Below are 27031 nucleotides of genomic sequence, written 5' to 3' on the forward strand. Positions count from 1 at the left end.
TGCATTTTATTGCATTTTATGAAGTGCCTTTGAACGGGGTATGGTAGTAGGTGCCAGGCGCCTCTTTTTGTGTCAAGAACATGCTACACTGCTGGGGTTTTCACAGTTTGTGTGTATTAACAATGGTTCACCAGCCAAAGGACATCCAGCCAACTTGACACAACTGCTTGAAGCATTGGAGTCAACATGGGCCAGCATCCCTGTGGAACGATTTCAACACCTTGTGGAGTCCATGCCCTGACAAATTGAGCTGATTCTGAGGGGGGAAAAGGGGGTGGGTTGCAACTCAATATTAAGAAGGTGTTCTTAATATTTTCTACACTCAGTGTATAGTCGGCTGGTTGCGGATGGATTATTAGCAATTGCGGGTGGGTGAACAAACAGCAGACCCGTACACCACTAGTCTGTGTCTCTGTCTGTTTTTCTCCAGTGAGTCCTGGGATAGGGGAGAAGGCGGTGTCCTTGCAGGACCCAGGTAGTGTCCCGCAGGGCAGCAGACAAGCCCTGCACTGCAGCTCCCACGGAGTCCCCCCTCCTCACATCGCCTGGCTCTGGCACCCCTGCCCCCCCAAAGGCCTGTAAGTACATCTGGTGCTCACATTGTCACACGCAGTAGCACAGAAACACACGTCTTCCTAAAGGTGTGGAAGTTCTCCTTTACATTACGTACGTCATGTATTTTAGTCATATTGTTCCTAACTTAGAACTGGGACAGAAAGGTGTCTGTGTCTATAATATGAGGGCCTGTTTTAGGGTGTGAATGGAGAATGTCTGTGTCTATAATATGAGGGCCTGTTTTAGGGTGTGAATGGAGAATGTCTGTGACTATAATATGAGGGCCTGTTTTAGGGTGTGAATGGAGAATGTCTGTGTCTCTATAATATGAGGGCCTGTTTTAGGGTGTGAATGGAGAATGTCTGTGTCTATAATATGAGGGCCTGTTTTAGGGTGTGAATGGAGAATGTCTGTGTCTATAATGAGGGCCTGTTTTAGGGTGTGAATGGAGAATGAGGGCCTGTTTTAGGGTGTGAATGGAGAATGTCTGTGTCTATAATATGAGGGCCTGTTTTAGGGTGTGAATGGAGAATGTCTGTGACTATAATATGAGAGCCTGTTTTGGAGAATGTCTGTGTCTATAATAGGGTGTGAATGGAGAATGTCTGTGTCTATAATATGAGGGCCTGTTTTAGGGTGTGAATGGAGAATGTCTGTGTCTATAATATGAGGGCCTGTTTTAGGGTGTGAATGGAGAATGTCTGTGACTATAATATGAGGGCCTGTTTTAGGGTGTGAATGGAGAATGTCTGTGTCTATAATATGAGAGCCTGTTTTAGGGTGTGAATTGAGAATGTCTGTGTCTATAATATGAGGGCCTGTTTTAGGGTTGAATGGAGAATGTCTGTGACTATAATATGAGGGCCTGTTTTAGGGTGTGAATGGAGAATGTCTGTGTCTATAATATGAGGGCCTGTTTTAGGGTGTGAATGGAGAATGTCTGTGACTATAATATGAGGGCCTGTTTTAGGGTGTGAATGGAGAATGTCTGTGTCTATAATATGAGGGCCTGTTTTAGGGTGTGAATGGAGAATGTCTGTGACTATAATATGAGGGCCTGTTTTAGGGTGTGAATGGAGAATGTCTGTCTTTTGAGGGCCTGTTTTAGGGTGTGAATGGAGAATGTCTGTGTCTATAATATGAGGGCCTGTTTTAGGGTGTGAATGGAGAATGTCTGTGACTATAATATGAGGGCCTGTTTTAGGGTGTGAATGGAGAATGTCTGTGTCTATAATATGAGGGCCTGTTTTAGGGTGTGAATGGAGAATATCTGTGAGTTTGTTTGTGAAGGGAGACATGTTTGGTCTATTTCAGCATGTGTTCAGACAGGGTTTCCTCTTTGCAACCAGAACAGATGCCTTTTGAAGCCTTTCATGTCTGTGAGTGTGTGAATGTGTGTGTGTCTGTGTGTCTGTGTGTTTCATCATGTCTTTGTCTGAGTCTATTACCATATGTTTCTGTCACTGCCTATATGTTACCTTGTCCATGTCCGTGTGTATACGTCTGTCGTCTGTCCATCCGTGTGTGCCTGGTACATTCACAGACACAGTACAGTGTAGCTCAGACTTCAAGAGCAGAGTAGTAAAAGCCCACTTAAATAGAGGCCTGTTCTGTGTTCTCAGTCACTTCGATAGAGGCCTGTTCTGTGTTCTCAGTCACTTAAATAGAGGCCTGTTCTGTGTTCTCAGTCACTTCGATAGAGGCCTGTTCTGTGTTCTCAGTCACTTCGATAGAGGTCTGTTCTGTGTTCTCAGTCACTTAAATAGAGGCCTGTTCTGTGTTCTCAGTCACTTAAATAGAGGCCTGTTCTGTGTTCTCAGTCACTTAAATAGAGGCCTGTTCTGTGTTCTCAGTCACTTAAATAGAGGCCTGTTCTGTGTTCTCAGTCAAGATTGGTTGTTTTCTAAATTAAACGCTATGATTTAATGAACTTCCTGTTCTGAACGCAGGGTGAGATGTTTATTATTGTGATTGCGCACTGGATTCTTTGATGCCTTTTCTAATATGACACACACACACTTTCAAACCACTCTCACAAAACACACACTCATACACTGACACACACATTCTTTGAAAGGTCTTGTAAGAAACGGCCCTGCCCAACAATCAGCAATGATATTCTAACACACACACTGATCTTACCATACACACATTTTTAAGTTCTCATGAAAAGTGGCCCTGCCCAGCAATCAACTGTCATTGACACACACACACACACAAACACACACACACACAAACACACACACACACGCACACAGAACACACACACACACACACACACAAAACACACACACACACGCACGCACACAGAAACAACACACACACACACAAACACACACACGCACGCACACAGAAACACACACACACACAAACACACACACGCACGCACGCACACAGAAACACACACACACTTGGCAAAAACATGACTTGGGTTGGTCTTGGAGGTCAGACACTATTGTGTTGGTTGTGTTTAGGTCAAAGAGGTTAACCGTTACCTGAACATCATGGCTACCGCCCATGTTATATTCCCCTACTGAGACACACTGTGACATCACTGTGTACTTGACATTTCACACCAGCACACACACACACACACACACACACACACACACACACACACACACACACACACACACTGCCTACTTCCAATGCTTGTGGAAAGTCTTTATCGTCACATCTCCACAGTAAATTGCCATAGCAACATCACATAACTTCACTGAACCAATGAGCAGTGATTCGTGCTCCTACCTCAACATGGATGGCTTTACCTGGTAAAACTCTGGTAGAAATGACATTTTCAATGATTATGAATTGGCAAGCCAGCCAGGAGAAAGTGTGACACCTCACAGTCCAGAAATGTCTAATGAGGCTTACACAGCCTAACAAGAAGATGCCTTCTGTGCACAGAGGAGCTGTGACAAGTCATCAATTATAGCCTATGTTGAGTCTTGCATGCATACTGATACTCCCCGTTGGCCACTCTCACTACCTGCAAAGAGTGATCCATTTAAGTTGCTTTCATTACAAATGAGGTATTCAGACAGGTGAAAGAGATTTGGGGTTCAGACTTGTGTAATGAGATTTCTTTGAATGTGATTTCCTTGTTGTTTGTTTACTGTAAAGCAGTGAGAGCTCCAGCATTCTGTTCTTGTTCTAGAGTTCTAGAGTAATGATTCAGAATGTGAATAGATTCTGATTCGCCCTGACCAGGCCCTTGTTCTTTGTAGCTCTGGCGGAACACGGGCCTGATGCCGCGCCGGAGGAGGCCCAGCGACAGTGGGCCAGGCTGGGCCAGGCTGATAGGGACCTGGGTCCTCAGGGTAGGGTGTGGGTCTAGAGCCTGTTTCTGGCCCTGGATCCTTGGACCTGGGTCTGGGGCCTGGATCCACCCTTATGTCCTAGGTCTGGGTCCTTGGTGCTGGATGTGTCCCTGGGTCCAGTCGTGGATCCTTGGTCTTGTCCTGGGCCCTGGGAACCGCAGCGCTCTTATCTGGCCCGGGCAGGAGGCTCGCCGGGTTTCCTGTGCGAAAATCAGAGCGCTTTTCCTCTCCTTGTTTGGCTTCCTCCCCGACGCGAGACGCTTCCCAGCAGCGTGATTGTCCCTCCGTCTTCAAACGTGGCAGAGTCCTGCTTCCTCAAGGGCTTGATCTATTCTTGAGACCCCCTCCCCTCCTCATTCCCCCTCCCCTGGCCTCCCCCTCGCCAGCTCTGCCCCTCATCCCCAAACCTTCGTTTCACTTCATTAAAATATCCCCCCACCACACCACCACCACCATCACCCCCTCCACCACACTCAGCAAGGCTGTTCCCAAGGCAGCCGGCGCCTTCAATGACAGACATTACAGCCACCTAGCGACCCCACATTGGTGCTCTCTGGGATCTTGGGGTTGGAGGGCAGGGGGGGGCAGGACAGTGACCTGGTGCACTGTTGAAGAGGAGGATGAGGAAGAAGAGGAGTGAGAGGTCACACCACAGTGAGGACAATGATCTGATCTGCTTTTAATGGTTATTATTCTATTTATTTATTTCCCGTTACCCAGGTTGCATTTTTACACCCCTTTTCTGGCTTCTTTTTTTTTACATTGATACTTTTCTCAGACATTTTGAGCCAGAAAGAAGTGCCCTTCCATCCATCCACTAAGCCACGTTTTTCTGGAGCTGCTTTTGCTTCTTGTGTTCCTAGAGTGGTACTATAATGGGTACATGAGCCTGTCCCCAGCCCCGAGCCCTGCCATCCTGTTGTAGTTCTGACATCCACAAAAGCTGTGAGTTCTGACTGTAAATCATATACCTTATAAGTAAGTTGCTACATCTCAGATGGGCGAGCGGGAGAGAGAGAGAGAGAGAGAGAGAGAGAGAGAGAGAGAGAGAGAGAGAGAGAGAGAGAGAGAGAGAGAGAGAGAGAAAAATGCTCTGGGATGCCCTACAGTTCTCTATTACTGGAAGATACTCTGGGACTGCTCATCAAACACCTACCATGTAGGAGTTACCCAGGACCCAGAGTCAATGACAGTCATATGTCATCTTATGTCATGTTATGTCATTTGTAAGGCGTTTCACTGTATATCAACCATTTGTCATCCAGAGTGAATTTATGTATTATACAGCAATTTATTGTGTGGAAAATAGTTTGTCTTTGCGTGTGATATATGAAGAATTTATTTCCAAAATGCTAAATATCAATTTTCAGAAATGTTGGTAAATTAGCTTTTATTGTTTAAAGTTATGAAAGAGATTGGTGTATTTTTTCACTATCTAATCATGACATGGGGTTGTTCAATGAAAGACATGTATTTGTTTAAAATCTCTCACTTGATGGATTCATTTCAGAGAAAAATTGTTTACATTTTTTTTTGCAAAATGCTAATTATCCGCCTCACTCTCAGAGAAACAAGTAGTCCTGCTAGGTTTTACACATTCAAATGTAACAAATAACTACATTTTGAATAAAGAACTGTTCAAATGATACATTTGTGACATCAATATTTTTTTAAATTATTTAAAATGTTTTATAAATATAATTCAACACAGTAATATGAGATCTGTACGTAAAACATTTAACATTTTAGTCATTTAGCAGATGCTCTTAACTAGAGCGCCTTAGAGTTAGTGCATTCATCTTAAGATAGCTAGGTGAGACAACCACATATCACAGTCAAATATGCAGGATACAAACATTCCAGTGTAACAATTGATATATAGCGGTTTGCAAAAAAAAACGATACAATTCACATCTAAAATCTATGAATAAAAAAATCTGAAAACAGTTATATTTTACACACACATGAAGGTACCCATAAGCAATCATTTCTGATGAAAAAACACAAATGTGAATAATTGGTGGATATAGTGTTTTGGAAATAAACTCTTCATATGCACAGGAAGCTGTTTTTATGGTTTGTTTGAGTGTCATAGTCATGCATGTTGGCTTCCAAAACCCTTTTTGGTTCCATGTCGAAGACTTCTGGGTTTAATGTAAAACCCTCTGTGGAAAGGGTTCTACGTGGAACCCAAAAGTGTTCTACCTGAAACCAAAGGGGTTCTTCAAAGGGTTCTCCTATTGGAACAGCCAAAGAACCCTTTTAGGTTACATTTTTTTCTAAGAATGTAATGTGTGTTGATTTGTGTGTGTGTGTATGTGTGTGTGTGTGTGTGTGTGTGTGTATGATGATGATGATGATGATGATGAGAGCAAGCGAGACTTCCACACTGAGTTTATTCATTCTACGGGTCTCTCCCTTTGTGATTCATTCCATGTATACAGATTTTCTATGAGTAATATATGAATCTAATATTTAATAATTTTATATGACTAACTTACTTATGATAATTGCCAATAATGGCCAAATTTGTATGAAAACTTTTCATATGTATTGTTTTAAATGTTATATTAAATGTATGTTTTTTACATTAAATGTTGCTTTAAATTGTGTGTTGCTTCGTACTTTTGGACGTTTCATGGTTTTTAGGTAGTAACTCATTTAGCAGGTTCTCTAAATGAAATACTGAGACAACATCATAGACAGGCCAACAGTCAGTCATCTCACCCTGGGAAGGCACACTGTGTGAATGTGTCTATGTATGAGTGTGTATGTGTATATGTGTGTGTTATGTCATCTAACTAAACTTGTCTGTGTCCACATATGTAGAACCATCTCTGTGTGTTTGTGTGTGTACGTGCAAGCGTGTGTGCATGTATGTGCATGTGTTTCCTGGGAGGCGTGGGAGAGTCGGCTGGCTGATGGGTGTATGTGTGTGTGAGTGTGTGTCAGGGCCCTTGGTGTCATGCACAGGGTGGGTCACCCCTACAGGACACGGGCACTCGCTATCTCTGCCAAGAGGAAGAGCAATCAGAAAGAGAGAGGGCTGAAAGGAGGATGGGAGAGATGAGAGGAGCCAACCAGGGAGGGGTACGGGATAGTCTGAGAACAGAGAGTGAGTGAGAGAGAGAGGGGGGGGAGGGAGAGAGACACATAGAGAGAGAGACACAGAGAGAGAGAGAGAGGGGAGGGGGGGAGGGGAGGGGAGGGGAGGGGAGGGGGCACTGGCCATGGGATAGAATCAGTTTGTGATCATTTGAGATTATGAAAGGTGTTGAAATATTGGTGTAGGAATATAAAAATCAGAGTTGCTCTGCGAGAAAAATCTCAAATGATCTACTTGAAGGCGCGCAATATCATTCAAAAGCAGGCAGAGAGATATTATAGAAAGGTAACAGTGTAGCCAGGAGGTTTTCATTACCCGGGAAAACCCCAGTGGTTAATCCTCTTGGAATGTTTAAGAATAGAATGGACAATTCATGAATGGTGGGATGATTTTACGAATGGAGGGATGTTAGTTGACAATACTACCTATACATCCTACAGTACAGAAATGAACAATGTTGGCAGAGAGTACATGCTGCTACAGACACTGACACCATTGACAAGACTCCATCGGGAAAGCAGTTGAGCAGTGAACAAGGGATGATGATGATGATGGTAGTACTGCTGATGTCATAATAAGGATGATGATGGTTAGGAGACAATAATCGGGATGATGAGGATGATGATGGCCAAGATAAAGATGAAGATAGCGATTACAATAGTGATGATGAGTTCCGGTCTTCCTCCTGCAGCGCACAGCTGTGGAACAAACACACTCTCACACACACACCTGCCGTCTGGCTAGCCGTGACTTCACTGTGTCAACACAGCTGAGCCCTGTCCCTCTCTTACTCCTCCACACTATGGAGCCTGGTGAGAGAGAGGGCCCCCAGCACGTCCACACAGAACCACATCCTACACACAGACAGGAAGTGCTCCAGGGGAAGAATAAGGTGAGCGCACCACCGGTGGAGTGGACAGGCTGAGACACAGAGGGAGGGACTGTGATGGATTACTAACACATACCCCAGAGAAACACGCATCACACTTACACAGCCATGATGGATTACACACACACACACACACACACACACACACACACACACACACGCACGCACGCACGCACGCACGCACGCACGCACGCACGCACGCACGCACGCACACACACACACACACACACACACACACACACACACACACACACACACACACACACACACACACACACATACACACACACACACACACTCACACACACACAGAGAGAGAGACAGTGGCAAGAAAAAGTATGTGAACCCCTGTGAATTACCTGGATTTCTGCATAAATTGGTCATCAAATTTGATCTGATCTTCATCTAAGTCACAACAATAGACAAACAAGTGTGCTTTAACTAATAACACGCAAATTATTGTATTTTTCTTGTCTATATTGAATACATAATTTAAACATTCACAGTGTAGGTGGGAAAAGTATGTGAACCCCTAGGCTAATGACTTCTCCAAAAGCTAATTGGAGTAAGGAGTCGGCTAACCTGCAGTCCAATCAATGAAACGAGATTGGAGATGTTGGTTAGAGCTGCCTTGCCCTATAAAAACACTCACAAGATTTGAGTTTACTATTCACAAGAAGCATTGCCTGATGTGAACCATGCCTCGAACAAGAGATCGCAGAAGATTAAGAATTGTTGACTTGCGTAAAGCTGGAAAGAGTTACAAAAGTATCTCTAAAAGCCTTGATGTTCATCAGTCCACGGTAAGACAAATTGTCTATAAACTGAGAAAGTTCAGCACTGTTGCTACTCTCCCTAGGAGTGGTCATCCTGCAAAGATGACTGCAAGAGCACAGCGCAGAATGCTCAATTAGGTTAAGAAGAATCCTAGAGTGTCAGCTAAAGACTAACAGAAATCTCTGGAACTTGTTAACATCTCTGTTGATGAGTCTACGATACGTAAAACAATAAACAAGAATGGTGTTCATAGGACACCACGGAAGAAGCCACTGCTGTTTGCAAAAGTGCACCTGGATGTTCCACAGCGCTACTGGCAAAATATTCTGTGGACAGATGAAACTACAGTTGAGTTGTTTGGAAGAAACACACAACACAATGTATGGAGAAAAAAAGGCACAGCACACTAACATCAAAACCTCATCCCAAGGTTATTAGCTTAAGCAGACGGTTTGCCTATTGTTGTGACTTAGATGAAGACCCGATTAAATTGTATGACCAATTTATGCAGAAACCCAGGTATTTCCAAAGGGTTCACATACTTTTTCTTGCCACTGTTATCATATACAGTTGAAGTGGGAAGTTCACAGACACCTTAGCCAAATGCATTTAAACTCAGATTCTCACAATTCCTGACATTTAATCCATTTAAGTCAAAAGTAACTTAGGTCAGTTAGGATCACCACTTTATTTTATGAATGTGAAATGTCAGAATAATAGCAGAGATAGTTATTTATTTAATCACATTCCCAGTGGTCAGAAGTTTACATACACTCAATTAGTATTTGGTAGCATTGCCTTTAAATTGTTTAACTTGGGTCAAACATTTTGGGTTACCTTCCACAAGCTTCCCACAATAAGTTGGATGAATTTTGGCCTATTCCTCTTGACAGAGCTGTAACTGAGTCAGGTTTGTAGGCCACCTTGCTCGCACATGCTTTTTCAGTTCTGCCCAGAAATGTTCTATATGATTGAGGTCAGGGCTTTGTGATGGCCACCTCCAATACCCCTCCCCTTTGCAGCAAATTTGGAAATATGCTTAGGTTCATTGTTCATTTGGAAGACCCATTTGCGACCAAGCTTTAACTTCCTAACTGATGTCTTGAGATGTTGCTTCAATATATCCACATAATTTTCCTACCTCATGATGCCATCTATTTTGTGAAGTGTACCAGTCCCTCCTGCAGCAAAGCACCCCCACAACATGATGCTGCCACCCCCGTGCTTCACGGTTGGGATGGTGTTCTTCGGCTTGCAAGCCTAACCCTTTTTCTTCCAAACATAACAGTGGTTATGGCTAAACAGTTTCATCAGACCAGAGGACAAAAGTAGGATCTTTGTCCCCATGTGCAGTTGCAAACTGTAGTCTGGCTTTTTTATGGCGGTTTTGGAGCAGTGGCTTCTTCCTTGCTGAGCGGCCTTTCAGGTTATGTCGATATAGGACTCGTTTTACTGTGGATATAGATACTTTTGTACCTGTTTCCTCCAGAATCTTCACAAGGTCCTTTGCTGTTGTTCTGGGATTGATTTGCACTTTTCACACCAAAGTATGTTCATCTGTAGGAGACAGAACGTGTCTCCTTCCTGAGCGGTATGGCGGCTGTGTGGTCCAAACTAAGACAGTCGCAAGAGGACACCACAACACCTATTCCACCTCAGGAGACTGAAAAGACTTGGCATGGTTCCCCAGATCCTCAAAGGTTACACAGCTGCACCATCGTGAGTATCCTGAGGTTGCATCACAGCCTGGTATGGCAACTGCTTGGCATCTGGCCGTAAGGCGCTACAGAGGGTTGTGCGTAAATGTCAGTACATCACTGGGGACAGGCTTCATTTTTTTAACCTTTATTTAACCAGGCAAGTCAGTTAAGAACAAATTCTTATTTTCAATGACAGCCTAGGAACAGTGGGTTAACTGCCTGTTCAGGGGCAGAACGACAGATGGGGGTTTGAACTTGCAACCTTCCAGTTACTAGTCCAACGCTCTAACCACTAGGCTACCCTGCCGCCCCATGCCATTCAGGACCTCTATACCAGGCGGTGTCAGAGGTAGGCCCCAAAAATGGTCAAAGACTCCAGTCACCCAAGTCACAGACTGTTCTCTCTGCTACCGCATGGTACCAGAGCGCCAAGTCTAGGTCCAAAAGGCTCCTTAACAGCTTCTACCTCCAAGCCATAAGACTGCTGAACAATTAATCAACTGGCCACTCAGACTATTTACATTGACCCCCCTCCCCTTTTGTTTTTACACTGCTGCTACACACTGTTTATTGTCTATGCATAGTCACTTTACCTCTACCTGCATGTATAAATTACCTCAATTACTTTGACTAACCTGTACCCCTGTACATTGACTCGGTACCGGTACCCCTTGTATATAGCCTTGTTATTGTTATTTTATTGTGTTACTTTTTTACTATAGTTTTTTTAGTAAATATTTTCTTAACTGCATTGTTGGTTAAGGACTTGTAAGTAAGTATTTCACGGTAAGGTCTACTACACCTGTTGTATTCCACACATGTGACAAATACAATTTGATTTGATTTGATGGATATCATATACCCAAAGATGCTACAACTCATTAATCTTTCTATCACACACATACACACACTTAGTTAATTGAGTGTGTGTAGTGTGTTTAGCTGCCCTGAGGTCTGGAGGTGGGCAGTAGTGCTGGCTCAGAGACATCTATTATCTCAATCGGCTGCTGGGAAATCATACTGCTGCTATCGGTGGTAGCAGAGGTAGAGAGTGTGTGTGTGTGTGTGTGCGTGCGTGTGTTTATTTTCCACAGACCGTGGGGATTTTGATGGTTGCTGAGTTGTTTGTATCCGCAGTGTATCGCTGTATTGCCTCAAGAACGAACAGGACATGTCCTTTTATAGTACAGGTGCAGTACAACAACATTACACCAACATGCTGGTCACTACACAGTCACATAATCCAAACAACGTCCTACATTATGACTTGCAGTATAGTACTACCAGTATGTGCACTATTGCATACGTTGGTGTGTTTCTGTGTCATGATGTAAAATCTATGAGTGACTATCATATTAATCGTCACTGCCTCTCTCCATCTTTCACCCCCCCTCTCTCTCTCTTCTTGTCCTTTGTCTCTCTTTCAATTCCTCCCCCTCTCTCACTGTGATGATGATATGTGTGTGTGTGTGTGTGTGTGTGTGTGAGAGAATGTGTGTGTGTGTGTGTGTGTGTGTGTGTGTGTGTGTGTGTGTGTGTGTGTGTGTAGTGTGTGTGTGTGTGTGTGTGTGTGTGTGTGTGTGTGTGTGTGTGTGTGTGTGTGTGTGTGTGTGTGTGTGTGTGTGTGTGTGTGTGTGTGCGCGTGAGTGAATGTTGTCCGCTGTGTATTTGTATGTGTGTGTTAACCCTGTGTGTGTTGTCCGTTGTGTATATGTGTGTGTTTACCCCTGTGTGTGTTGTCCGCTGTATATATGTGTGTGTTTGAGTGAAACAGGAACCTTGGGCTCTTATCGAGTCACTTCCCTGTATGGGGTGCACTTCCCTGGGCCGCCAGGCCCCCTTTATTTGGAGAGAACTTGGGGTGTTGGAGACAGATGAACACTACCTGCCATCAGGAAAGTCTCAAGCCGTAATAAAAGGCCTTTTTACCTTATTCTTCAAAATACTTTTACCCACAATAGTTCTTCAACTTTGTCATCAAAGGTTAAGAAAATGGTGGCTTGGTGGACTCAAGTTCGATAGAGGTCTAGTGAGATGTGCAGGGAGGTTTGTTGTGGTGTTACAAGGGTTTTCAGAGTTGTGTGATAGGGAGGTGTAGACCAAAGTGGCTTGAATAGGAACTGAATCTCTGCAGCCCTCCCTCCCTCTCTCCCCCCTCCTTCTTTCTCTCCGACCTCCCTCTCTCAGATGTCCCAGGAGGCTTCGGTGTGAAACAGGAGGAGGAGCTAAGAGAGGGAGGAGACCTCACTTGCGTAGCCAATAAACAACTGTACACCAAGTTGTCATGGCAACTGGTGACTGACACAGCAGAGCCCTCTAACCTCTCACACGTGATCACTCTGATCATCATCATCATCAACATCAACATCACTATAACACATACACACATCCACTGACAAACAGGGTCATGGACACACATACAATATCATTTCAACTCAGCAGAAAATACAACTGCTTGCCTATATGGCCATTTCCATTGTATGGCGATAACACCATTCACCACCTGGTATGCACATAAACCTTCAAGTTCACACACAACGACACACACACACACACACACACACACACAGTGTCAGATCAGTGCTTGGGAACTGGGTCCTGTAGTTTCCTGGGGCCCCTCCCTGCCTCAGTCTTTCTTTCACGTGGGAATGCTCCCTCGTCAGGAGGAAGAGGACACAATGGCACTTCCCACAATGCCACATTTACAGGCCCCTTCACAGGGCCAGAGGAACAATCAGCCAATCAGACACTGTCAGACCACGAACTCACAGACAATCATCAATTGTTGTCCAGGAGGAAGATATGGGAAACAACAGTCAGTCCCGCGTTACTTAAGTACCTTTTATTCATGTCTTTTACTGCTGCTGCTCACAATCAAATCCTGATGCGTACACTTCCTCTGCAAGACCCCATGGGCTTTTTACTAGAGAGAGACAGAGAGAGAGAAGGAGAGAAAGAGAAAGAGATAATACAAAAGATAGGGGGGGAATAAGAAGGAGAGAGAGAGAGAGAATAAGGAGAGAGAGAAAGAGTGAATAAGAAGGAGAGCGAGAGAGAGAGAAAAGGGAGAGAAAATGGAAAGAGGGGCGGGAATGTCCTCATTCTAGGTGGTGAGTAATGTTTAGTGGCCATTTATGACTAATGGTCAATGGTCTATTAACAGCTAATAACAGCCCTGATGATGAATGATACATTGTTTTGGTCAGTGGGAAAAGAGGTATTTTAAGGTTACTACTACAAACCCAAGAGGGACGCACGTCAGCTGATGTGAAGTTGAAGTTAAGGGCACACACACATACACTCACACAGAAATGTGTTACTAACACACACATTGTCATCAGAGCGTGGCAAGGGTCCAGAGACGGATGTCAAATATCCCTCCTTTCGATTGCAGGAAAAACGCCACTCATTCTATTCAGAGACTACTGTATGATCTATTCAGAGGACTACTGTATGATCTATTCAGAGGACTACTGTATGATCTATTCAGAGGACTACTGTATGATCTATTCAGAGGACTACTGTATGATCTATTCAGAGGACTACTGTATGACCTATTCAGAGACTACTGTATGATCTATTCAGAGGACTACTGTATGATCTATTCAGAGGACTACTGTATGATCTATTCAGAGGACTACTGTATGACCTATTCAGAGGACTACTGTATGATCTATTCAGAGGACTACTGTATGACCTATTCAGAGGACTACTGTATGATCTATTCAGAGGACTACTGTATGACCTATTCAGAGGACTACTGTATGATCTATTCAGAGGACTATTCAGAGGACTACTGTATGACCTATTCAGAGGACTACTGTATGACCTATTCAGAGGACTACTGTATGACCTATTCAGAGGACTACTGTATGACCTATTCAGAGGACTACTGTATGACCTATTCAGAGGACTACTGTATGATCTATTCAGAGGACTATCTATTGTATGATCTATTCAGAGGACTACTGTATGATCTATTCAGACTGTATGATCTATTCAGAGGACTACTGTATGATCTATTCAGAGGACTACTGTATGATCTATTCAGAGACTACTGTATGATCTATTCAGAGGACTACTACTGTATGATCTATTCAGAGGACTACTGTATGATCTATTCAGAGGACTACTGTATGATCTATTCAGAGACTGTATGACTACTGTATGATTCAGAGGACTACTGTATGATCTATTCAGAGGACTACTGTATGATCTATTCAGAGGACTATTACTGTATGATCTATTCAGAGGACTACTGTATGATCTATTCAGAGACTACTGTATGATCTATTCAGAGGACTACTGTATGACCTATTCAGAGGACACCTGTATGATCTATTCAGAGGACTACTGTATGATCTATTCAGAGGACTACTGTATGATCTATTCAGAGGACTACTGTATGATCTATTCAGAGGACTACTGTATGATCTATTCAGAGACTACTGTATGATCTATTCAGAGGACTACTGTATGACCTATTCAGAGGACTACTGTATGATCTATTCAGAGGACTACTGTATGATCTATTCAGAGGACTACTGTATGATCTATTCAGAGGACTACTGTATGATCTATTCAGAGGACTACTGTATGATCTATTCAGAGGACTACTGAATGATCTATTCAGAGGACTACTGTATGACCTATTCAGAGGACACCTGTATGATCTATTCAGAGGACTACTGTATGATCTATTCAGAGGACTACTGTATGATCTATTCAGAGGACACCTGTATGATCTATTCAGAGGACTACTGTATGATCTATTCAGAGGACTACTGTATGACCTATTCAGAGGACTACTGTATGATCTATTCAGAGACTACTGTATGATCTATTCAGAGGACTACTGTATGATCTATTCAGAGGACTACTGTATGACCTATTCAGAGGACTACTGTATGACCTATTCAGAGGACACCTGTATGATCTATTCAGAGGACTGTATGATCTATTCAGAGGACTACTGTATGACCTATTCAGAGGACTACTGTATGATCTATTCAGAGGACTACTGTATGATCTATTCAGAGGACTACTGTATGACCTATTCAGAGGACACCTGTATGATCTATTCAGAGGACACCTGTATGATCTATTCAGAGGACTACTGTATGATCTATTCAGAGGACTACTGTATGATCTATTCAGAGGACTACTGTATGATCTATTCAGAGGACTACTGTATGATCTATTCAGAGGACTACTGTATGACCTATTCAGAGGACTACTGTATGACCTATTCAGAGGACACCTGTATGATCTATTCAGAGGACACCTGTATGATCTATTCAGAGGACTACTGTATGATCTATTCAGAGGACTACTGTATGATCTATTCAGAGGACTACTGTATGATCCATTCAGAGGACTACTGTATGATCTATTCAGAGGACTACTATATGACCTATTCAGAGGACTACTGTATGACCTTATGAATGTGGTGCAGTGATGACCTCTTTTCTCATGGACCTTGGCCATTGGGTTATTAACAACACACACACACACACACACCTCCACACCTCCACACTCACTCACTCACTCACTCACTCACTCACTCACTCACTCACTCACTCACTCACTCACTCACTCACACACACACACACACACCTCCACATAAACACACACACACACACTCATTGTGTGTGTTCCCCCACAGTACTGAAGACTCCAGTGCTGTTACAGACTCTGCCAGTGGTTCAGTGACACTCAGCTGCCTCGCCCACGGCGTGTGCCACACCCCCTCATCACATGGTACAAGGACCAACACTCTCTTCTGCAGGACTCAGGTAAGATACACAGTACTGAGGTAAGATACACAGTACTGAGGTAAGATACACAGTGCTCAGGTAAGATACACAGTACTGAGGTAAGATACACAGTGCTCAGGTAAGATACACAGTGCTCAGGTAAGATACACAGTACTCAGGTAAGATACACAGTACTGAGGTAAGATACACAGTGCTCAGGTAAGATACACAGTGCTCAGGTAAGATACACAGTACTGAGGTAAGATACACAGTACTACACAGTAGGTAAGATACACAGTGCTCAGGTAAGATACACAGTACTGAGGTAAGATACACAGTGCTCAGGTAAGATACACAGTACTGAGGTAAGATACACAGTACTGAGGTAAGATACACAGTACTGAGGTAAGATACACAGTACTCAGGTAAGATACACAGTACTGAGGTAAGATACACAGTGCTCAGGTAAGATACACAGTGCTCAGGTAAGATACACAGTGCTCAGGTAAGATACACAGTGCTCAGGTAAGATACACAGTGCTCAGGTAAGATACACAGTGCTCAGGTAAGATACACAGTGCTCAGGTAAGATACACAGTGCTCAGGTAAGATACACAGTGCTCAGGTAAGATACACAGTGCTCAGGTAAGATACACAGTGCAGGTAAGATACACAGTCAGGTAAGATACACAGTGCTCAGGTAAGATACACAGTGCTCAGGTAAGATACACAGTGCTCAGGTAAGATACACAGTGCTCAGGTAAGATACACAGTGCTCAGGTAAGATACACAGTGCTCAGGTAAGATACACAGTGCTCAGGTAAGATACACAGTGCTTTTTACTATTCAGTGGAGGTTGGGTTCCTTCTGACTCCTCTTCATCTGTACTGCCTGAAAGGAAAGGAGATGGAATCCTCTTCAGACTATAGAGATTGACCTCTGAAGTTAGTGTTGTAAAATGACCGTGACATGTTCTGTTTCTCATGAGCAGGAGGCGGGACCCTCCACATTGACCGAATCACAGTGAAGGAACAGGGTCTGTACACCAGCCAGGCCACCAATGAGAGAGGCTCTGCTGTGGGCTCCACCTACATCTGGGTTCAGAGTAAGGATCCACTAACCAATAGTAACTCTGGAATACATTAAACTCTCTCTCTTCTCTCTTTCTATAACCATCCAAGATATGTTTCTTCCATATAAGGGCATTTTTATGTCTGTGGACACATTGTTGTGATACCTACCATTAGATTATTAAATGTATACATATTGCAGTAATTTATTATAACAAGATACAGTATGAAGACAATGCTGCATACTGTTTACTTGGTCTTAGTCTTGATAGATTTTCCCAGAACACATTTTGAAGGTTTATATTACAGTTCTGTTCCTCATTTAGAGAGCCTTGGCCCAGCCCTTTCCAGTATAGGCTAGTCCTCTGTGTTGTCACGCCCCGTTTGGAGGGCTCTTCCCTGGGCAGCAGCAGCGGATGCTCCCTAGCCTGACCATGGAGAGGAGTGGCTGAGTGTTGTTGTGTTCTGATAAGTCAGGAAGGAAGCTGTCTCCCTTTTTGATTTCCTTTCGGAAGCCCTACTCTGCTGCCCCGTCAACTGAGGCTATTTCTACATCTTCAGAAGCCCTACTCTGCTGCCCCGTCAACTGAGGCTATTTCTATATCTTCAGAAGCCCCACTCTGCTGCCCCGTCAACTGAGGCTATTTCTATATCTTCAGAAGCCCTACTCTGCTGCCCCGTCAACTGAGGCTATTTCTATATCTTCAGAAGCCCCACTCTGCTGCCCCGTCAACTGAGGCTATTTCTATATCTTCAGAAGCCCTACTCTGCTGCCCCGTCAACTGTGGCTATTTCTATATCTTCAGAAGCCCCACTCTGCTGCCCCGTCAACTGTGGCTATTTCTATATCTTCAGAAGCCCCACTCTGCTGCCCCGTCAACTGTGGCTATTTCTATATCTTCAGAAGCCCCACTCTGCTGCCCCGTCAACTGTGGCTATTTCTATATCTTCAGAAGCCCCACTCTGCTGCCCCGTCAACTGTGGCTATTTCTATATCTTCAGAAGCCCCACTCTGCTGCCCCGTCAACTGAGGCTATTTCTATATCTTCAGAAGCCCTACTCTGCTGCCCCGTCAACTGAGGCTATTTCTATATCTTCAGAAGCCCTACTCTGCTGCCCCGTCAACTGAGGTTATTTTTTATCTTCAGAAACACTCCTGGCTGCCCTGTAAACTGAGGATCATTTTTATCTTCAGAAAACACTCTGCTGCCCTGTAAACTTGGATCATTTCTATATCTTCTCTTTCTCTCACTATCTTTCTGATGCCCTGTAAACTTCTCTCTCTCTCTCTCTTTCTCTCTCTCTTTCTCTCTCTTTCTCTCTTTTCTCTCACTATCTTTCTGTCTCTCTCTCTCTCTCTCTCTCTCTCTCTCTCTCTCTCTCTCTCTCTCTTTCTCTCTCTTTCTCTCTCTTTCTCTCTCTCTCTTTCTGTCTGTGTGTAGACTCGTCAGAGGGCCTGTCTCTGAAGATCCTTACTCTCACCTGTACCTGTCTGGTGGCCACTCTCTTCTGGCTGCTGCTTACTCTCTTCATATGTAAACTCAAACAGGTGATCACTCTCTTCATATGTAAACTAAAACAGGTGATCACTCTCTTCATATGTAAACTCAAACAGGTGATCACTCTCTTCATATGTAAACTAAAACAGGTGATCACTCTCTTCATATGTAAACTAAAACAGGTGATCACTCTCTTCATATGTAAACTCAAACAGGTGATCACTCTCTTCATATGTAAACTAAAACAGGTGATCACTCTCTTCATATGTAAACTAAAACAGGTGATCACTCTCTTCATATGTAAACTCAAACAGGTGATCACTCTCTTCATATGTAAACTAAAACAGGTGATCACTCTCTTCATATGTAAACTAAAACAGGTGATCACTCTCTTCATATGTAAACTAAAACAGGTGATCACTCTCTTCATATGTAAACTCAAACAGATGAGACAAATGGAGCAGACTAGAGTGTATATAATTGCATAAATATCTTATTTTTGATAATACCATATAAATCCATTTCTCTCTCAGGCAAAGTCAGAGTACCTGTCAATCATCCTGGACCCGGACAAGGGGCCTCCGGAGGAGCAGTGTGATAGACTACAGTACGACCCCAGCCAATGGGAGTTCCCAGAGACTGCCTCGAACAGGGTATACCTTTACACCATTGGTTACTGACCCAGTACACTGTGTAGTGATTGGTTACAGACATTCTAGGAACTCCCTGTGTATAAACTTCAGAAAGAGGAGATGATTAAGTTTGAAGACAGATAAGATCACTTTCTCATCTGCTTCAGAGATGACTAGGAATGTCCCATGTAATCAGCATTATCTGTGTTGTGCAAGGGTGGGAGCTGTGTTTACTGTAACTAATCAGGTCTGGCTTGGGTGTGATCTGAGTTTGACTCATTGGGCTTGTTGGATATACAGATAATGTAGTTTTAATAAAGTCTTGTTGAATTTCAACTTAACTTTATAACATCTAGGTGGTTCCCACCTAAAGCCCTCTGAACTTTTTCATGACCGTAAAGATTTAACAAAACATTGACTCTGACAGACTGCCACCGCCCAGTGTTAAACCACGACACACCTTTAGGTTCCAACCCACCATTTGAGAAACAAATAGCTAAGGAGATTGTGTTCTGATTCTGTCTCTGTGTCCTTCCAGAGGAACCTCTGGACCATGAGGCCTTTGGGAAGGTCATGCAGGTGTCTGCCTTTGGCATCTACAACTCTACAGGCTGCGGAACTGTGGCTGTCAAGATGCTCAAAGGTACCCGCTTCCTTATGTTCATAAAGGTACCTGCTTCCTTATGTTCATAAAGGTACCTGCTTCCTTATGTTCATAAAGGTATCTGATTCCTTATGTTCATAAAGGTACCTGCTTCCTTATGTTCATAAAGGTATCTGATTCCTTATGTTCATAAAGGTACCTGCTTCCTTGTGTTCATAAAGGTACCTGATTCCTTATGTTCATGAAGGTACCTGATTCCTTATGTTCATAAAGGTACCTGCTTCCTTATGTTCATAAAGGTACCTGCTTCTTGTGTTCATAAAGGTACCTGATTCCTTATGTTCATGAAGATACCTGATTCCTTATGTTCATAAAGGTACCTGCTTCTTATGTTCATAAAGGTGCATGCTTCCTTATGTTCATTATACCTCAGTCATGATATCTAAGAACAAATGAGGACCGTTCAGAATAGAGTATTACAAAAGGGAATAGAATATAACACGACTGTACTTTACTACCATAATGACTGAGGCATGTGCTGTATTTATAATGTGCTGTCCTGACTGCTGTCCACCAGAGGGGGCTACTCACAGTGAGCACAAGGCTCTGATGAATGTGGTCAAGTTGCTGTGAGCCTGCACCAAGGCCCAGCCACCCGAACCATGGATTGTTGCTATTGGCCCTTTTCCATCACTCAGACGCGGGCAGTATAGGAGCAACATGGCAAAAACTGTAAGACGGGCCAATAGCTTCTGCCCCCAGACCATCAGGCTTCTGAACTGCCACCACTAGTCAACTACCTGCCCCCCCGCTGCTCCTCATATGGACACCCCCAACAGTCATTTACCCTGCCCCCCAACAGTCATTTACCCTGGCCCCCAACAGTCGTTTACCCTGCCCCCGACAGTCATTTACCCTGCCCCCCCCAACAGTCATTTACCCTGCCCCCCCAACAGTCATTTACCCTGCCCCCCCAATGGGCATTTATTGTTGCCACATATTGTTATTTCTATTTTTATCGTTATCTATTTGTATAATTTGTATTGTTTTATTTCACTTTCCCCTTCATGTTGGTGCTCAAGAGTGTCACTGTACCCTGTAATTACATCTGCAACCCTGTACATGTGACTATTAAACTCTCTAATTGAATCTAATAATCTAGAGGTCTGTAAGAAAAGGCTGTGAGTATCCGTCTGGCTGCCTGTCTGTCTGAACACACTGTTGAGCAGGAACACGTCTCTCTTGCTTTTCAGGTAGGTGGAGAGGTTTCCGTGCCTACAGTACTCCACTATGACCATCAGAGGCCCTGCCTTGGGGGTCCCTGATGATCTTCCTGGCCTTCCTGCGACACCTGGTGTTGTAGGTGTCCTGGAGGGCAAGCAGTGTGCACCTAATGGTGTCCTGGAGGGCAAGCAGTGTGCACCTAATGGTGTCCTGGAGGGCAAGCAGTGTGCACCTAATGGTGTACTGGAGGGCAAGCAGTGTGCACCTAATGGTGTCCTGGAAGGCAAGCAGTGTGCACCTAATGGTGTCCTGGAGGGCAAGCAGTGTGCACCTAATGGTGTCCTGGAGGGCAAGCAGTGTGCACCTAATGGTGTCCTGGAGGGCAAGCAGTGTGCACCTAATGGTGTCCTGGAGGGCAAGCAGTGTGCACCTAATGGTGTCCTGGAGGGCAAGCAGTGTGCACCTAATGGTGTCCTGGAGGGCAAGCAGTGTGCACCTAATGGTGTCCTGGAGGGCAAGCAGTGTGCACCTAATGGTGTCCTGGAGGGCAAGCAGTGTGCACCTAATGGTGCGTTGGGCTGAGCGTACCACTGTCTGTAGTGCCTTGCGGTCTGGGGTGCTGGAGTTGCCGTACCAGGATGTGATGCAGCCCGGCAGTATCCCCTCGGGGACAGGCCGAATTTCTTCAGCATTCTGAGGTTGAACAGTCACTGTCGAGCCATCTTCACGGCGGTGTCTGTGTGGCTTGACCATCTGAGCTCCTCAGAGATGTGTACTCCGATTATGTTTTTGACCGTCTCCATGGTGGCCCCATTGAGGTTCAGGTCGTGTCCAGCCTGGTTCCTCCTGAAGTCCACAATCAGCTCCTTTGTTTTTCTGACATTGAGGGAGAGGTTGTTTACCTGACACCACACCATCATAGTGCCTACCTCCTCCGTGTAGGCCGTCTCGTCGTTGTTGGTAATCAGGCCTAATACTGTTGTGTCGTTTAGCGAATTTGATGATGTAGTTGGAACTGTGTGAGGCTACGCTATCGTGGGTATACAGGGAGTATAGGCAGGAACTGCGGATGCACCCTTGTGGGGCCCCCGTGTTGAGAATCAATGTCGAGGAGGTAATGTTATCAGTGTGGAGGAGGTAATGTTGCATACCTTCATCACCATCAGGAAGTCCAGGACTCAGTTGCACAGGGCTTTGGGTAAATCATTGTTTCCCCTAGGATTTTTTTCAGCAGTGGTGGAAAGGGTAATGACATTGCTACTAGCGTTAGCGCAATGACATGCTAGCAGTGCCATAGACTTCCAGTCATTGAACCGACGACTATCCATTGTTGCAAAGTAGGCAACCATTTTGCATGAATATAGGGGAAACACTTAGAAACACAGGTCTCCGTTGATAAGACATCCTGTCTACACTGAGTATACCAAAAATTAGGAACACCTTCCTAATATTGAGTTGCGCCTCCCCCCTCCCCACCCCCACCCCTACCCTTTTGTCCTCAGAACAGCCTCAAATGATCGGGGCATGGCCCGAACAGGGTGTCAAATGCGCTCCACAGGGATGCTGGCCGTTGTTGTTTCCAATGCTTCCCAAAGTTGTGTCAAGTTGGCTGAATGGCCTTTGGGTGGTGGACCTTTCTTGATACACACGGGAAACTGTTGAGTGTGAAAAACCATCAGCATTGCAGTGCTTGACACAAACCGGTACGCCTGGCACATACTATCAAATCAAATCAAATGTTATTTGTCACATACACATGGTTCGCAGATGTTAATGCGAGTGTAGCGAAATGCTTGTGCTTCTAGTTCTGACAATGCAGTAATAACCAACGAGTAATTTAACCTAACAATTTCACAACACTACCTTATACACACAAGTGTAAAGGGATGAAGAATATGTACATAAAGATATATGAATGAGTGATGGTACAGAACGGGATAGGCAAGATGCAGTAGATGGTATCGAGTACAGTATATACATATGAGATGAGTAATGTAGGGTATGTAAACATTATATTAAGTGGCATTGTTTAAAGTGACTAGTGATACATTTTTTACATACATTTTTCCAATATTAAAGTGGCTGGAGTTGAGTCAGTATGTTGGCAGCAGCCACTCAATGTTAGTGATGGCTGTTTAACAGTCTGATGGCCTTGAGATAGAAGCTGTTTTTTAGTCTCTCGGTCCCTGCTTTGATGCACCTGAACTGACCTCGCCTTCTGGATGATAGCGGGGTGAACAGGCAGTGGCTCAGGTGGTTGTTGTCCTTGATGATCTTTATGGCCTTCCTGTAACATCGGGTGGTGTAGGTGTCCTGGAGAGCAGGTAGTTTGCCCTCGGTGATGCATTGTGCAGACCTCACTACCCTCTGGAGAGCCTTACGGTTGTGGGCGGAGCAGTTGCCATAACAGGCGGTGATACAGCCCGACAGGATACTCTCGATTGTGCATCTGTAAAAGTTTGAGTGCTTTTGGTGACAAGCCGAATTTCTTCAGCCTCCTGAGGTTGAAGAGGCGCTGCTGTGCCTTCTTCTCCACACTGCCTGTGTGGGTGGAGTAATTCAGTTTGTCCGTGATGTGTACGCCAAGGAACATAAAACTTACTACCCTCTCCACTACTGTCCCGTCGATGTGGATAGGGGGGTGCTCCCTCTGCTGTTTCCTGAAGTCCACGATCATCTCCTTTGTTTTGTTGACGTGGAGTGTGAGGTTATTTTCCTGACACCACACTCCAAGGGCCCTCACCTCCTCCCTGTAGGCTCGTCATTGTTGGTAATCAAGCCTACCACTGTAGTGTCATCTGCAAACTTGATGACTGAGTTTGGAGGCGTGCATGGCCACGCAGTCGTGGGTGAGGATCAGATGTGTTGCTACCTACCCACCTGGGGGCAGCCCGTCAGGAAGTCCAGGATCCAGTTGCAGAGGGAGGTGTTTAGTCCCAGGATCTGATGAGTGATGAGCTTTGAGGGTACTATGGTGTTGCTTATTTCCTTATACAGCTGACTGAGTGCGGTCTTAGAGCCAGCATCTGTCTGTGCTGGTAAATAAACAGCCACAAAAAGTATAGCTGAAAACTCTCAAAGGCAAGTAGTGTGGCCTGCAATTTATCATAATATACTCTACTTCAGGTGAGCAAAATCTAGAGACTTCCTTAGATTTCCTGCACCAGCTGTTGTTTACAAATATGCTCAGACCGCCCCCCCTCGTCTTACCGGAGTGTGCTGTTCTATCTTGTCGGTGCAGCGTATGTCCCGTTAGCTGAAAATCCATGTCGTCATTCAGCCACGATTCCATGAAACATAGGATATTACAGTTTTTGATGTCCTGTTGGTAGGATATTCGTGATCGTACCTCGTCTAGTTTATTGTCCAATGACTGCACGTTGGCGAGTAGTATTGACGGTAACGGCAGCTTTCCCATTCACCTTCTCCGGGTCCTCACTTCCTCTTACAAATAACGGGGATGTCGGCCCTGTGGGGTGTTTGGAGAATGTCTTGTGCGTCGTACTTGTTGTAGAAAAAATCTTTGTCTAATCCGAAGGTGAGTGATCGATGTCCTGATATCCAAAAGCTCTTTGTCTAATCTGAAGGTGAGTGATCGATGTCCTGATATCCAAAAACTCTTTGTCTAATCTGAAGGTGAGTGATCGATGTCCTGATATCCAGAAGCACTTTGTCTAATCTGAAGGTGAGTGATCGATGTCCTGATATCCAAAAGCTCTTTGTCTAATCTGAAGGTGAGTGATCGATGTCCTGATATCCAAAAGCTCTTTGTCTAATCTGAAGGTGAGTGATCGATGTCCTGATATCTTTGTCTAAAAAGCTCTTTGTCTAATCTGAAGGTGAGTGATCGATGTCCTGATATCCAAAAGGTCTTTGTCTAATCTGAAGGTGAGTCCTGATCGATGTCCTGAAGGTGAGTGATCGATGTCCAGATATCCAAAAGCTCTTTGTCTAATCTGAAGGTGAGTGATCGATGTCCTGATATCCAGAAGGTCTTTGTCTAATCTGAAGGTGAGTGATCGATGTCCTGATATCCAAAAGCTCTTTGTCTAATCTGAAGGTGAGTGATCGATGTCCTGATATCCAAAAGCTCTTTGTCTAATCTGAAGGTGAGTGATCGATGTCCTGATATCCAAAAGCTCTTTGTCTAATCTGAAGGTGAGTGATTGATGTCCTGATATCCAAAAGCTCTTTGTCTAATCTGAAGGTGAGTGATCGATGTCCTGATATCCAAAAGCTCTTTGTCTAATCTGAAGGTGAGTGATCGATGTCCTGATATCCAAAAGGTCTTTGTCTAATCTGAAGGTGAGTGATCGATGTCCTGATATCCAAAAGCTCTTTGTCTAATCTGAAGGTGAGTGATCGATGTCCTGATATCCAGAAGGTCTTTGTCTAATCTGAAGGTGAGTGATCGATGTCCTGATATCCAGAAGGTCTTTGTCTAATCTGAAGGTGAGTGATCGATGTCCTGATATCCAGAAGGTCTTTGTCTAATCTGAAGGTGAGTGATCGATGTCCTGATATCCAGAAGGTCTTTGTCTAATCTGAAGGTGAGTGATCGATGTCCTGATATCCAATGGTCTTTGTCTAATCCTGAAAGGTGATCGATGTCCTAATCTGAAGGTGAGTGATCGATGTCCTGATATCCAGAAGGTCTTTTTTTGCCGTAAGATACGGTTGCTACTCATTATGTGCAAAATTGGTTAGAAATAAATCCACTTCCGGCACCATTCTTTAACCTGTCTCCTCCCCTTCATGTACACTGATTGAAGTGGATTTAACAAGTGATATCAATAAGGGGTCATAGCTTTCAGCTGGATTCACCTGGTCAGTTTGTAATGGAAAGAGCAGGTGTTGCTAATGTTTTGGACACTCAGTGTACACTCACCACACAGACAGTGTGGTGAAGAAGGCGCAACAGTGCCTCTTCAACCTCAGGAGGCTGAAGAAATTTGTCTTGGCACCTAAAGCCCTCACAAACTTTTACAGATTTAGAGCATCCTATCGGTCTGTATCACAGCCTGGTAAGGCAACGGCACCGCCCACAACTGCAGGGCTCTCCAGAGGGTGGTGCGGTCTGCCCAATGCATCACCGGGGCAAACTACCTGCCCTCCAGGACACCTACAGCACCCGATGTCACAGGAAGGCCTAAAAGATCATCAAGGACAACAACCACCAGAGCCACTGCCTGTTCACCCCGTTATCATCCATTAGGCAAGGTCAGTACAGGTGCATCAAAGCTGGGACCGAGAGACTGAAAAACAGCTTCTATCTCAAGGCCATCAGACTGTTAAATAGCCACCACTAGGCAGCTTCTACCAAGTTATGTAGCCCTGCACCTTAGATGCTGCTGCACTATATACATAGACTTGAAATCACTGGCCACTTAATAATGGAACACCAGTCACTTCAATAATGTTTACGTATTTTTGCTTTGCTCATCTCATATGTATATACTGTATTCTATTCTACTGTATTTTAGTCTATGCCACTCTGACATTGCTCATCCTAATATTTATATATTCCCTTATCCCATTGTTTGACTTTTAGGTTCTATGTATTGCCGGTGTTGTTGTGAATTGTTAGATACTACTGCACTGTTAGATACTACTGCACTGTTAGATACTACTGCACTGTTAGATATTACTGCACTGTTGGAGCTGGAAACACAAGCATTTCGCTGCACCCGCGATAACATCTGCTAAACATGTGTATGTGACAAATAAAATTGGATTTGGATTTTTATTCATGTGGTCCTTCTATGTCATGGAAAGAGCAGGTGTTCTTAATGTTTTGAATACTCAGTGACTATGTCTATGCTGTGAAGTGCATCAAGAAGGTGTCAGTGAAACACTAACAGGCCTATCTCACAGCCAACTCTTATTTCCTCTTATGGAT

General features: G+C 44.2%; 1 protein-coding gene across 1 annotated transcript in view; it reads left to right on the plus strand.

Annotated features, from left to right (window-relative positions):
- LOC112216488 (vascular endothelial growth factor receptor 1-like) overlaps positions 1 to 27031 on the plus strand; it is a 99242-nt gene that overhangs the window by 23461 nt on the left and 48750 nt on the right. The window contains 13 exon segments of the mRNA XM_042298638.1: positions 431 to 578; positions 3468 to 3476; positions 4215 to 4222; positions 7777 to 7836; positions 7839 to 7873; positions 11442 to 11493; positions 12535 to 12677; positions 16049 to 16142; positions 17095 to 17208; positions 18616 to 18720; positions 19189 to 19344; positions 19843 to 19947; positions 21272 to 21700. Coding sequence (XP_042154572.1) covers positions 431 to 578; positions 3468 to 3476; positions 4215 to 4222; positions 7777 to 7836; positions 7839 to 7873; positions 11442 to 11493; positions 12535 to 12677; positions 16049 to 16142; positions 17095 to 17208; positions 18616 to 18720; positions 19189 to 19344; positions 19843 to 19947; positions 21272 to 21700 — 1458 coding nt within the window.

The sequence above is a fragment of the Oncorhynchus tshawytscha genome, linkage group LG16 (genome assembly GCF_018296145.1).
Source record: "Oncorhynchus tshawytscha isolate Ot180627B linkage group LG16, Otsh_v2.0, whole genome shotgun sequence".
Taxonomy (NCBI): Eukaryota; Metazoa; Chordata; class Actinopteri; order Salmoniformes; family Salmonidae; genus Oncorhynchus; species Oncorhynchus tshawytscha.